Source organism: Lycium ferocissimum, chromosome 6, assembly GCF_029784015.1.
Source record: "Lycium ferocissimum isolate CSIRO_LF1 chromosome 6, AGI_CSIRO_Lferr_CH_V1, whole genome shotgun sequence".
Classification (NCBI taxonomy): domain Eukaryota; kingdom Viridiplantae; phylum Streptophyta; class Magnoliopsida; order Solanales; family Solanaceae; genus Lycium; species Lycium ferocissimum.
Window position 1 is genome coordinate 57,723,891 of NC_081347.1, and position 15,482 is coordinate 57,739,372.

The window sequence follows — 15,482 nt, forward strand, 5'->3', positions numbered from 1 at the left end:
GTTAACACATCCAATATTATTTTAAACCCGGTAATTCTAGATTCTGGATTTAACTCTGTGACGTGACTACTACTTGATGCGTGCAAAACCACATTCTCTTAAATCAATTTCCCAATAGCCTTCTCGGTAATTCATCTCACCAAAAACCAGTGGTTTACATAGAGTTGGATTAAACAATCATGCCTCCAACTTCACAACTGCATAAAAAAAGTAAGACCTACTATACAGACATAAACCACATACATATATATATGCATGCACGTATACATTTGCAGTCCGCAAAAGTCGTGTTTTCTCTTACTGAACGATCCTTTTCTTTTGACTACGTAAGTATTCTTGTTTAAGTCACTGTTTAAATTAATCTGAAAGTTAACGTCCTTGCCTTAATGAGCTTATAGTCTCTTATTTCTCTAGCGTTGGGAGTAGTAATTAGTGGAGTTGGCAAAGCCATTGCAAGGATGCCGTTTCCAGGTATGTCCCATTCCTTATTCTCTTCCTACGAGAAGTTTACCCGTTCCGTCCCATTTTATATAATGTTGTTTGATTGAGTATGAAGTTTAAGTAGGCGTTTGGACATACGATTTCATCTCATGAGATGAAATCCTAAATCATTCAAAAAGGCATGATTTGGGATTTGAAATCATGATTTCAAATTTTTAAATGTAAAAGTTGACCCATAAGTTTATATTTTGTAAACATAGATCCATAAGTTGGTAGATATATTCACCAATCTATGTTAACCTACCATTTACATCAAATATTAAAAGATCTACAAGTTGGTAGTATATTTATAACAAATTTACTCTTACCAATCACGTGGGAGGATTATATTAAAGAATAGTTACACTACAACTCATGTTCAATTTTTCATTTTATTGAACTAAAGTTTAATCAATTGATGTTGTACTATTTAGAAAGACCTTCTAGTAGCGTATTAATTTTGTTATGAACTATGACTTGCTCATTTAGTAAGATTTTATAAGAATTGAAAAAGTTTTGATGGTTTTCACAACTTGTGGATTTTTTATGTCTATAAGGAAAAATACAACTTAAGAAATTCAAATTGCATGTCCAGACAAAACTTCAACTTCAATGCATCATGATTTCATCTCGTGATTTCAAATCATGTCCAAACGTCTCCTAAGAAAAAAAAATAAAACTTGTGGCCCAAGCAACTTATTAATTGAGTGCTTATAAATCATATCTTTAGGGATATGCTAATGAAAACTTTAAAGTTAAATTATTATTTAAATATAGAATTATTATTTAAATATAGAAAGAGATCATTCTTTTTTTAACGTATTAAAAATGAAGTGCATCACATAAATTAATTAGGACAAAATGGAGTAAATTTATCTCTTGTGTGCACTTCTTTAAGAGTTAACTTTAACTTATATACACTGACGGTGAATACACTATTGGTTCATCTATATATATTATAGCTGTTAACTTATCTTATTTTTAAAAATACAAATCCTAATTTTGGTTGGAAGGACATTTTACACTAGTACATGTCATATTTTGGTTGGAAGGACATTTTACAATATTTATCTTTCCTTTATTTTATGGGATTGAGATAAAAGGGACTGGCCTATTATGAACACAGAAGTGCAGGCTGTTGAACTGAATGTATTGGACCTAGTTTAGTCAAACTTCTTTAGTCGGCTGCTTTATTATGGTGCTTCTTCTGTATTCTTATAAGGATGTTAATGGGAGAAATTTTCGTTGGTTGTTTGTTTGGGATAATTAATTAATAAATAGCCTTTTCTTTTTTGGGCCATTTGCACGATTATCCTTTAAAGGCACTGGTCTTTAATTTTTGTCCCTCAAATTGATGGTCTTTAATTTTTGCACTTCGCCTAATACCATGAGGTTTGGTGTTCGAATTCCGGCTCAGTAAAAAAAAAAAAATCGCAAAGCAGAGTTTTGTAGCAAAGTTAGGCCTATTCGGGCCAAAGTTAGGCCTCAGGCAGAGTTTTGAATGCAAAACTCTACCTGACCCTACCTTGCGAATTCAAACTTCGCTTATGAATTCCCCCCCCCCCCCCCCCCCCCCCCTTTTTTTTTTTTTTTTAATTGAGTTGGAGTTCGAACCCAGAACCTTGGGGTATTAGGTGAAGGGAAAAAATTAAAGACCACCAATTTGAGGGGCAAAAATTAAAGACCAAAGGCTTTTGAAGGGCAATCCGCACAGAAAAAAAAGTTCTTTTTTTGGCAATTTATGAATCTTTTACTCCATGATCTAAAGATTTCTTTTGAACAAATAAAAAGTTAGTGAGAAAATCTTAGGTAAATCTAAATTTTTGTAAGTTATTGCATGTTAGACCACAATGTAATATGTTTGTTTGTAAGGTTGATCAATATGAACAAATATTATACCCGAATCTAATATTATCTAAAAATAATAATTTTTCAAAGGCTATATTCATACAATCTTTAAAAATATGAGCAAAATTTGAATGATGGCCTAAAAAGACACATTACATGGACTGTTAATGGAGGATAGTTATTAATGCGCCATTAATTTTCTTATTACAATGTATGAATTATTTGTCTTTTTGTATGATTGGTTTCATTAAAAACACATAAGTACATGCTTAAGTATGTGTACCCGCAACATCTTGTGATGGAAATTTGTCATACGGAAGGTCCAATGTGCAAATTCTAATTGATAGGGCAATTTGCACGATTGCCCTTCGTTAGGGGTGGTCTTTAATTTTTGTCCCTCAAATTGCTGGTCTTTAATTTTTGTCCTTCATTTAAAATATCTCAAGGTTCTGGATTCGAACTTCGATTTAGTCATAAAAATTAAAAAAAAATCGCAAGGCAATACTTTACAAAAATTCTGCCTTATGCGACAGACTTTGTCTTAAGGCAAAACTAAAAATCTGCCAAAGAGGGTAGAACTTTACCTTATAAGACAAACTTTTAGTTATGCCTTATGGGGCAGACTTTGTCTTAAGGCAAAACTAAAAGTGTGTCTCATAAGGCAGAACTTCCTTAAAGCATAACTAAAAGTTTGCCTTATAAGGCAAAGGCTGCCGCATAAGACATAACTTTTTGCAAAGCCTTACCTTATGAATTTTTTTTTTTTTACTGAGCGGGGGTTCAAACCCAGAACCACAGGATATTTTCGACCACCATTTTAAGTGAAGGACAAAACTTGAAAAGCCAGCAATTTGAGGGGCAAAAATTAAAGACCACCCAAAAGAAGGACAATCCGCACGAAAAAATGAATGGTAAAGACTATTTCAAAGCAAACTTAAGTGCTCAAGGCTTTATTATGACAATAATAATAGGATAATTATACAGCTTCTACTACTTTCCAAAAGCACTTCTTTTCTCCCAAAAATTTAGCCAAATACCTCACTTTTTTTAAAATAAGCATTTATTGAAAAAATAAGTACTTTTGGGGGAAAAATAAGCTTGGCCAAACAGGCTAATAGAAGCACTTTTTAAAAGCTTGGCCAAACACTAATTGCTGCTCAAAAGTACTTTTTAAATTAATTGGCCAAACACAAACTGCTTTTAGCTAAAAGTATTTTTTTGAAAAATATTTTTGAAAAAAATACTTTTTAAAATAAGCTTTTTTTAAAAGCTTGGCCAAACAGGCTATTAGTATTACCCTCTAAAAAAAAAAAAAAAAAAACGGACACACCTTATCACCCCTACTTAAAATTTTATTACTACCTACTCCTTTATTATCGAAGACTTCCTTGGATTTTCTATTTTCAAAAAGATACTGTACTTACTAGATATTTTGTCTGGTCACTTGAAATTCCCAAAAAATTGGGCATAAATATCGAAAATCGAAAAATCACATCGAACCGAACTAGTTTAGTTCGATATTTGGTGTCCACCTTAAAAAAATCGAAATCGAAATAACCGAATAGAAGTTTGATAAAACCGAACCGAACGCCTACTGAAATTTAATACATTACCCAAAAAAATTAAAATAGCCCATGCCCATTAAGTTGAAGCCTAAAAAAAAATCGAATTGTAACAAGCTCTCTTTTGCTTTTGTATCCCTAATTTTCCAAATCAGTTAAGAAAATCAAATATCCTTAGCAAAAGAAGGTGACTAGGATGTGTCTTTGGGATTAATGTATGTCCTTTATGTGTTTTCTTAATTATTTTTACGATATGTATATAACATCTAGTAATCCTATATCATGGTTATGGTTTTCTCTTCTTGTGTATCCTGTTTGTTTGATTTTGATTTCAATTTATCAATTTTATATTTTATTGCTTTTGAGAATATGAATTAGTGTAAATGGAATCGCTTCTAATATCATATAAAAAAACCGAATTGAAAAAACCGAAACCGAACCGAACTGAACTTCAAAAAACCAAAACCAAAATAACCAAACCGAACTAGTTGGGTTCGGTGTTCGGTGTCCACCTTCAAAAAACTGAAACCGAAATAGCCGAACCGAAGTTTGATAAAATCGAACCGAAGATCCGAACGTCCACCCCTAGTCATAAGGATAAACCATTGTAAATGAATTTCATATGTTGAATTGTTGTATGCTACCAATTATTCCTTCTGTCCCAAAAAGATTGTGTCACTTTTCTTATTACTTTATCTCTAAAAGATTGACACGTTTCTATATTTAGAAACGATTTAACTTTATGAAATAATTTACACGTCATACAAATATCTAAAGCTTGTTCTGGACTACATAATTCAAAAGTCTTTCTTTATTTCTTAAATTTCATGTCAAGTCAAACTAAGATAATATTTTATGGGACAAGGGAGTATTTATTTTAGTTTAAGTGGTTAGATATGTTACACTTTTATTTATTTAATTTTGTTTTCAACATATCATTCATATCCGGTTACAAATATCTTTATGGGCAAGACATGTGAAATTTGTATGAGATAGCGGTGAAACTTAAATTCAAAGAACATTTTACTCTAAAACCATATTGAATTCAACGACCACCTTGTATAAAAATTTCAATTATAAAAAAAAGTATATTTTATTTACTTAATTTTATCTTCAACAAATGATAATTCTTTTTTAACTGCATGACCAATAAAGCTTTCCCGCTAGAGGCAGATGCAACCTTATAGCATTAGATTCATTTGACTCAGTACTTTTGACGTAGAATATAAATTTATGTATGAAAACTCACTAAAATTGCAACAAATGATAGGTCTGAATCGGTAATTTTTACAATATACTCCCCCTGTCTTAATTTATGTGATACACTTTCTTTTTTAGTCTGTCCCAAAAAAGAATGATACAGTTCTACATTTAGAAATAATTTAACTTTAAAACTTCGATCATTTCCCTTTTACCCTTAATGAAATAATTTACAATCACAAATATCTTTTACTTTTTTTTTTAAACCACAAGTTTAAAAAACCTTCATTTATTTCTTAAACTCTGTGTCTAATCAAACTATATCAAATAAATTGTGTAGGTACAACACTAAGAATCTGCCATGTTTCCAGCACGTCTTCACATTAACATGATGGCACTTACAATATTTGATTAGTTTTACACTACTAATAGTGATCTTCAACTATTGTACATTCACATTTCTAGTCTCATGCATGTCTTATCAACAGTAATAACAACCTTTGACTGGAAAAGATACATCCACCAGTTCTGCTTCTTTATTCTACTAGAAATCAAGCAAAATGGAAAATAGCATTTCTCACACAGAAGCAAATTTGGTGAAAGGCTTAAATGGGTAATAATTCTGACAATTATTGCATGCATTTGAAGGCATTTAATTTGGGAGTATGGTTTGTCATATTGGCAGACCATGAAAAGCATGCAGACTGAGTCTACACCATTTTCTTGTTATTCTCTGAGAGTGTCAGAATGTAAAATTAAAATTGAAGTTGAACTAAGAAATTCTTCTAATATAATGTTTGATCATGAAGTCAAACGAGGGGTTTTTTTTTTTTTTTTTTTTTTTTGGTCCATGATGTTGTACGGAGTACTTAAAGCTTGCATGAACAGATTGGTAAGATTCCATTTCAAATCTTGGACTTTGGTCAGTCAAACCAGGAAATAGGACACTGAGAACAACAAAATAATAGCCAACAAATATATAATTCTTATACATCAATATATATATGTATAATATACATAATTTATGGATAACTAGCGTATATTTTTGTATATATAGCTAGCGGTTGTAATTATTTCTGTAAGTGGCCCATCGTGCAACTTTCCCAAAAATGTAATCCCATATGAGCCATTTGGCTGGAGTTTCAAAAGTTCTCCAATTTAATGCCCTTATCCTTGATTAGGTAATTTATATGCTCTCTTCTTCTTGTTTTAGTAGTTCTTTTTGGAGTTTATATATGGATAATGTAAAAGAATTGTGAACAATATATGAAATCTAGTTTCTATCCCTTCCACTTCATTTTATGTGCCAGTTTGATTGGTTATGAAGTTTAAGAAAAAAGTAAAGATGTTCGAAATTTTAAATATGTCATGACTTTTATGTGACTTTATATGCATGTCATTAAAGGTAAAATATAAAGTTTAAAATTAAGTTTTCAAACATAGAAATATATGTCTTATTTTTTTCAAAAAAGAATAAAAAGGAAATAGTGCCACATAAAATTGACAGAGGAATTACATTTAACAACACATATAGTTGATAGAACTAATTAGCTACCTGGAAAATAAAATAGACATGAACCTGTATAACATGTTAAATTATATCGATAGTACAAGATGCTTTACACTATTTAGTGATATAAGTTAATTCCTTTTTCTATTTCTTCTTCTGGGATGTATAAAAAGCCCATAAAACTAACTTTAAGAGGACATACTTCACACGGGTACATATCCCTTGAAAAAGATGTTGATACTAATCATGAAAATTGCAAATTGCATTTATTGAGACCATGTGTTGGTGTTGTTTTAAAGTAACACACAAGTACACGGCCGCACACTATTAAGAATATTCAATACCTTATAAGTAACTTTCTTTTCCTTTCAGCTATCAATATGAGACTTCGTTCGCACATCCATCTCCCTTTCGAACTAAGTTTCACATGGCTCATTACCATGATTCACGGGTCACAGATTCAACATATATGTGTGTCACCCACATTGTCAAATTGGACCAAGCCAGCACAGTTTTCGCTAAAAGGCCTCACGCCATTAGGAGTATACAACATGTTATAAGTAACGACTTTCTTCGCACACCCAACACTCCAACACTATAAGTACAACAAGTTGATATAATGATATAAGCTAAACGGTTAGCTAGATTATTTAAGCCACTTCAACACCTTTTTCTTTTAAGTCGGTCATCATCTAAATTCAAATATTTTTCAGGAAAAACATAGGAATTAGTTGAGTTGGGTACATTCATAAATACTGTTTGATACTAACAATTGTCTTTGTATTTCTCCACCGAGCTATTATAGTAAATGAAAAGATGCAGACTTCAAGTTTGTATATTATAATGAGTTACCTAATTATTATGTCAGGTGGCATACTGAATTTGAGCCGTCATGAAAATAGTGACAGAAAGTCTGCAGAAATAACTTAGAACATCTGGGAGAGCAAACGGATGAGTTGTAAGGTAACTTAATGTTCCATTCTGCTCTACATGGTAGGAAACCTTAAGTACTTTGATCTTTAGAATCTCTTTAAATGAATATTATTGAGTTGGTTAGACTAAATTCTACTCCAGTCAATCCAACTTAGGAGCCATTTGATGGTGAGAAATATTTATTTTTTCCGGAATAATCTTTTATTTTATTTTAAAATCAGTGTTTGCTTATAAAATTTCTAAATCCAACTTAAGTAGAGTTGGATACTAAATTTGAAAAAGTGTTCTAACCTGTTTTTTTACTTCATCTTCATAAATTGCAAATAAAACGTTCTCTTCTGTCCTTTGCAAAAACTATAATCAAACACAATTTCATATTTAGATTTCAAACTTCATAAATTTCTAATAAAATGAAAAATATTTTAAATCTATGTCTAAACGCCTACTTAATATCTTTGATATGATTCTCCCCACTCCTTTGTGCATTGCTACAACATCATGTTAGAGTGAAGACATGACTAAGCGTGACGGTCAGTTGATCGCACAATTTAGCATGATAATCAGAGTAAATAAAGGTCCTGAATTTTATTAAGTCTCACTATTGCTATTAAAATTAAATTGCATGTGTTGGTCTATACAAAAAAAGATCTACAAATAAGGAATGTGTCTAAAACATAATTAAATGTATAATAGCTTGCTCTCTAACCGTTTAAATTTTCAAAATAAAATACAGATAATTCAAAATATATCATCAAGTAGCTGATACAAATAATGACACCTGTTAACTGTAACTACCTAAGTTCATCTGATACCCCAATTGGCAATTACTTATAGCATTCAACTATATTTATAAGCCTGACAGTACAATATATCCCACCTTTCAAGAGTGCATAAGTTACGGTTCATTAGAACTGAGAAACTTTGACTCAAATCATATATATGAATTAAACAACTAACTAAGAGGGTATTTGGATTGGTTTATAAGTTGGTCAAATCTGCTTATAGGTCCTTTTTAACTTTTTGGAGTGTTTGATAAAATAGAAAATTGCTGAAAATAAGTTAAAAACGGCTTAAAATAAGTCAAAAGCAAAAGGTTGGTGAACCCCAACTTATTATTTTTTAGCTTAAAAAGCTACTCCTTTGACCAATTATATTACCTTTTTATCCCTTATATTTTCTTATAACTTTCAAAATATCCGCTAGTAGTCCCAAAACTCTTACCCCACTCTCCTTTTGTCTTTTCCATTGATTAATACCGAAGCATTCTTCATTTTATTTTTTGTCATTTAACTGGAATAAACAATGAGCAAGTAGTTAACCTCCAGGTTCAGTATTAATAATCCAAGGGGTCAATTTCACTAAAGTCATTTAACTTTTCATATATTACACTGAAATCACCAATAAATTACTTATAATTTGTTATTTCAGTTAATAATTGTTGTTTAGTTAAAAAAATAACTATAACCAATTTTCGAATTTAATTTAAGTGAATTGAAATGTAAATTAAAATTTTGCAATAATCAATTTAATTTTGATGTTAACAACTGTAAGGTCATTTTAACAGAAAAAGTGTTTATCAAACACTTCTATCCGAACATGTAACTAATTATTTATAAAATCAGCTCAAGCACTTAAAAAGTGCTTTTCAAACTTGGTGCTTAAAAGCTACTTTTTAAAGCCAATCCAAACGGGCTCTAAATAAGCTGGGTGTGTTTGGTAGAATTTCCATTTCGAATCCATAATGTTCAAACTCTGAATTCGTCTTTTTGACATTGTGCTATATACTCACTTGCATTTCAAATCTTTCTGAAATAAATTGTACATAGGGTGTGTTTAGTACGAAGGAAAAAGTTTTTCATGGAAAATATTTTCTAGGAAAATAGGTTGCTTCTTACTTAAGCAAAAATATGATCCTAAATGCATTTGTATATAATCTAGACAAATATCGAAGGTGGTAGGGAGGTAAGGGTGTGGGGGTGTGGGGGTGTGAGGACTACAGGGCTGAGGGTGAAGATGAAGTGTGTTGAAGGGTGAGGAGGACACGATCAATATATATAATATGCCACTTGTCGAACTTGTTTTCCCTACCTTATGCCACTTGTTTAACTTGTTTTCCCTCATCCACTAGGGAAGTCATTTATCTCATTTTTAAGGAACTTATTTTCCTAGAAAAATGGTCCAAAAATTTTGACCAACCGAACATGAAAAACTGTTTCCTCTACTGAATTCACCCGTAATTCGTAAAACCCAAGTCTATTATCGTAGACAACTAGTCAAGTTGTGATGTTTACTTAGATATAAGGTTAATTCAAATGTAGCAGTTGGCCAAGTTGGCTAGATATATCCCCTATGTTTGGACTTAATATATGCTCGTACCTATTCTCTGACCTTTTTTTTTTTCGTTTTCATTTTGGGTGAGGGGAAAATTAATTTGAAGAGTGTAACTTAACCAAACAATCTAGTTTCTACTTGTGCAGGCAAATTCTTGCCATTAATCGATAACAACCCAAATAATTAGCTTGAGATCACATCTCTAATGTCATATTCTCATAAACTCACATGTACCAGCTGAAACAATTCGAAATTCTAGAGCAGCAAAGTGAAGTTCCTCACTTGACTAAAGTAAGAGTACTAATTTGTAACCTTGATCTGCCATCATAAATCGAACGCAATTAACCGATATGTGCAGTTGATCGATCACTACTAAATAAGTAGGAATTAAACGGACAAATTTTGTAGCATAACAAAAAAGGTCGTCACTAATTAATCTAGTTAGCGACAAATTATCCAAAAAAAATGATAGCTACGAGCTATTAGCAATCAAATTCGTAGTTAATTCTAGTTCTTTTTGTTTTACATTTTTTTTTTAATTGAACACTAACGTTGTTACGTTCTTAATATTTCTGTACTGTCCATACAATATCAAGAGAAATTAGTACTTCTGAGGCAAGACAATTTGGTTACGTTCCATCAGATCATTTCTTTTGAAGTCCTAAGAGAAAAAAAATCACTAGCATATGAGGGATTATTTTGCAATACAAATGGAAATATGAAATTCGACATGGAAGACTGCTTAATAGACTTAATTCAGCAACAATTGCTGTTAGAACAAGTACAATAATAATTAAAATTAGTTAACGTACCACGGTTTCCTTTTATACATCGTTGAAATGTACTAAGAGGTGGTCAAATTAACCTATTCAACTTGTTCATAGCAGCTAGTACACTGTAGATTTGTCCATAAGGTCCAGTGCCAATTTATTCACCCTAATAACGAGTAATTAAAAGCAAACTTAATTGCTCAAAGCTGTGGACCGGAATAATGGTCAGTCAAATCTATTTCTTGCATAAATTGCGCGTATAATCTCATTCAATGGTATATGTATACGTTGTACTTAGTAATAAATATTTCATGAACAATATTTCAGTTCCCCTTGAACACAAGGGGTCGATAAAAGAAGCTGAAATAAAATGAAATGAGCTGCAAAGATTAGGGTATGACAACACAAATCAACGATAAATAATGAAAGAAGCTGCAAAGATTAGGGCAACAACACAAATCAACGATAAATAATGAAGGATACCTGACAATATCAATCAAGGTCTCTTCAATTCATCGGTAGAATTTACATTTGACTGATTAGTCAAACAGAACAAAGAGGATATTGGAAGATCTAGAGAGCTCAAGCAATAGTGGAATATGTGCAATATCAATCATATGATCAACTGTCATACCCTTTAATATGGTGTCAAAAGAGACAGAAATTCTGGGTCAAGTCTCACTGTTGTCCATAATTATTTAGTTCGATAACTAGACGGTAGGTATGCCTATATAGAGAAAAACCAGCTCCGAAGCTGAAAATTGAGGTCAAAGAAGCAAATATGAACTACTATATGTATTTTTCTTTTTCAATTTGTTGTAGATAGCAAATACTATTAACCATGAACAAGAACATATACTGTAAACCTTTTTAATTACGAACACTTCCAAACTTCGAGATTCCTAAAGGCTTTCATCATCAATTTTAATTTGATGTTTGTTTTCCTCATGATGACTGAAGCTAAGATATCATGTAAAACAAAGGTATACTCCATTCATATTTTTAATGAGAGAGAGAGAGAGAGAGATCAAGCAGCCAATTCACTTAAGTTGTCGGAATTTGAAAATTTATGACTTCTATCATTTTAAATTTGTAGATGAGCAGCTAACAAAGTTCAGTAAATAAAAATAAATGAAGTAAAAACTACCGAATTAAAGTCTCACCAGAAATTCATCAATTACACCAATCCAGAGAGGGGTGAAATTAAAATTAGTGTCTCATGTGTAGATATTGAATAAATTAATGCTATCTCTTGCACCTTGCAAATGCATATGATTAGATATATTATGAAATAAACAAGGCAATATTGCCATTTTTTTGGTACAAGTTTGACTGGCTAATTAAGGCCATTTATTCATCAAATGATTTAAAACCTTTGGTAGGAAGAAACTTTCCCCCCAATTTATTACTATGGATATGAGTTTAATCCTGAAAGTAAAGAGCCTTATCCTGGAAGGTCTATACATTCAAGATTCTATTAATTCTTCCAATCAACCTGAATTACAATGGCTAGTTCATTTGTTTCAAACTACAATATGACATCTATTGGCACAAAGTACTTTGGCTGAGTAATTTAATTTAAGGCCATTTATTCATGAAGTGATTCAAGAGGGACAATAAACCCTCTAGTCGGCACTACTCTTCTTAAATTGGAGAGATTTTCTCTTGAATTTATAATAAGGCATGACTTTAATCCTGAATTGAAAGATCCATCATCCACCGGGTTCTGAATCGTGCACCAGCTGGCCCTTGAGAATTTCTATGTTAACAAAAAAAGAGTGCCTAACTTATCCAGCAAGGTCTCATGCAATTGTTTTCTATAGTTGTCTCAACCATTCTGTTTATGCAAGAATTTATTTAGTCAGCAACCTCTTTTCTTGTAGTGTGATAGATTATTTATGGAGTCTCTACTCAAAACCCAACCAACAATAACAAGTTTAGTAAAAACCATCATGAAACTTAGAAAAAGAGTATACAACTAGTGACATAATCAAACAATAAATTTTATTATTAAACGCGTTCCCTTCCTTTTCTACACACCAAGCATCAAAAGCAAAACATTAGAATTTCTAAAACATTGCAAAAATTAACCAAAATAAGAAAATCAAACAGGGTGACATAGGAGGATGACACTACAATAAGAATCGCACACGTACAACTTGAAATCCAGTTTATTCCGGTCTATGATGTCTGCAGGATAAATTTTTTTCTTGATCCCCAGTCTGAAACTGATAACTGGAGTTAGCCAAATAAATTGAGCTAGGGTTACCTGCAAATGGACCATAGTTTATTTCCCAGTTTCCAAGAAAACTCATGAAGCAATTGCCTGAATCTAATCCTCCAGTAGTTGCTGAGGAAGTTGCACCACCCAAATAATTTTGAATGATGCCAGTGTTAGAAAAATAATGATGTTCTAGAGATTGAGAATTGGCTTCATGGGGTGAACCCTTTTCTTGATTGACACTTGTATTATAAGAATTATTATTGGAATCTTGATCAGGAAAAGCACTGTTGCTTCTTGATGGCCCTAATTGGTCAAAGATACTATTAGGGTTTGTTTCGTACAATTCTTTGCACTTTTCAAGACCTTTGATCATCATTTTTTCTTTGGTCCTCTCCCTAGCCCTTGCTCTTGCTTTTTCCCTTGACTCCCTTTTATGAGGATTATTTTGCATCATTCCACTCATTTTTTCTTTCTCTTTTCCTTCGTTGATTGAGTTCTCCTCACATTCAGACATAAGGGAATCACTCTTTCCTTCACTGCTTGAACTTTTACTATTAATATTAATCTTGTTACCATCACTATATTCCTTTTGTGGGATGTTTTCTGAGAGCTCTTTTATGGCATTGTTGGAGTTAGAGAAAAGCCATTCTATGGTTTTGCTTGCTTTATCATAGCCTAACATGTCTTGGAGATCGAAGAACTTACGCGCTATGTGAAGAGATAATCTCACTCTTCGATCCCTCACGCCTTGAGCTGTGCAAATCTTACTATGCCTATCCTTCTTCCCGGTCCTCCTTCGTGGCGTTGTGCTAAGATTTCTCTTCTTTGATGATGTTTTAGCCTCAATAGACATTTCCCCTTTTGATGTCTCACCAGAAATATGAGTAAAATTGCCTTCTTTGACATGATGGGGCAATATTTGGCTCAAGGGAGACTCATCATGATGATCATCAAGAAATGGAGAAGGGAAGTCCAAGAAAAATGGATTATCTTCTTGTCTTGAACTTGTACTAGGGTTTAGATGATCATATGTAAAAGACCTTTCAAGGACTGTTTTTGAGGTATAGGAAAAAGGTTCATGATTGTTGCTTGCAGGAAACATGTGTAGTTTTTTTTTTTTTTTTTTTTTGGTAGTAGAAAGCCCAAAAATGATAATCTTACTTTGGTTTAAGTTATTCAGTTTAAAAGGTTTCAAGAACTTTAGGTGCTTGCTTTATTTTCTATCTGAACATGTGTTTTTTAGAACAACAAAGGATGAAAAGTTGAGGGAAGAGGAGGCTAATAGGGCTTGACTATAACTCATGTGATAATGATGATGGCACCATGGCTATGGAGAAAGAGGACATGATAGTGGTGGTGGTGGTTGGAAGGAAAATATAGATTTGGCAGACTATGGAAAATTAGAAAAGCAAAGGTACATATTTATATTTAAAAAAAAAAAAAAAAAACAAATTTAGGGCCACGGGAACTTAGATGTAGTACTTGTACAGTCACACTGTTTTAATATTAACTCCTTCAATCTCATCTGACGTGACACACTTTTACTTTTAAGAACCGTTTGGCCATGAGAATTTTTTTGGAATTTTTTTTCACTTTATTTGAAAATCAGTATTTGGTCATGAAAAATTATTTGTAGATCAAAGATAAAATGAATAGTAGATTATAAACTTAATAAATATACAAAGATGCATTTTTTTTAAAACTATCCTATTTATTTATGTTAATTACTGCTTCTTTTTTCAGACTGTTTTATCTTTCCTTTATTCACTTTTGTTATTTCATTTTTCATACTGCTCTGAATTGCTTGTTATGCCGAGGGGCTACAGGAAATAACCTCTTTATCTCTCAAGGTAGGGGTAAGGTCTGTGTACACTTTATCCTTCCCAGAACCCACTGTGGAATTTCACCAGACATGTTGTTGCATTTTTGTAAAAACAAATGAAACAAGAAAATAAGACACATAAAATGAAATCGAGGTAGAAAATAGAACACCGTTCAAGATTATCAATACCGTCACACGAATCGTAAATGCATGAATGTGATGTACCAAGAAATCAGCGATTTTAAAACTTTTAAAGGTCCGCCTCATGGGATCCAAGTTAAAAGAGACAAATTGAAAAATTATGGGCGTCTTCTGTTGGGATGTACTATTAATGGTCGAGTAAGAAATAAGAGTAGTAGATCATATTCGATGAAAGAAAAAATAGAATAATTGGAATCCATAGTTGTGGATCTCGACCCAAAGGTTGTGTGCTTTTCAACTAGTAATTTTTATGGTGTTCGGAGAGCATATGCGTACCTTGACAATTTTATCAAATAATTGTTACTTCCTACAAGCACAGATACCGAATAACTTTGTCGATCGAAAATTATCAGATGAAAAGAAATTTGTGTTATCTGTTTATAACTACTGGCATTTGAGCTTTTCTCCTTCTAATTTTCACACACTTCATTAACAACTAAATCACACTCTTCACTGATATTATTTTATTATTATTTCCATCATTATTTTGTGTATGTGATCCACTTGATGCGTGAGCCGTAAGGTATATCAAAGAGCATGGTGTGATCCATGAAATGAATGTTGTTGCTCCCAAACACACATGCAAGTGCACATGGCCACT

General features: G+C 32.2%; 1 protein-coding gene across 1 annotated transcript; it reads right to left on the minus strand.

The window, feature by feature from the left end:
- Window positions 1–12,621: 12,621 nt before the first annotated feature.
- On the minus strand, window positions 12,622–14,271 carry LOC132060841 (transcription factor DICHOTOMA). Its single transcript, XM_059453750.1, has one exon. The coding sequence runs from the start codon at window positions 13,958–13,960 to the stop codon at window positions 12,806–12,808; it is 1,155 nt and encodes a 384-aa protein (XP_059309733.1). The 5' UTR covers window positions 13,961–14,271; the 3' UTR covers window positions 12,622–12,805.
- Between the last annotated feature and the right edge of the window lie 1,211 nt (window positions 14,272–15,482).

Bases quoted from the DNA above. Each gene is read 5' to 3' on its own strand.
- LOC132060841 (XM_059453750.1), bottom strand. From the start codon at position 13,960: ATGTTTCCTGCAAGCAACAATCATGAACCTTTTTCCTATACCTCAAAA.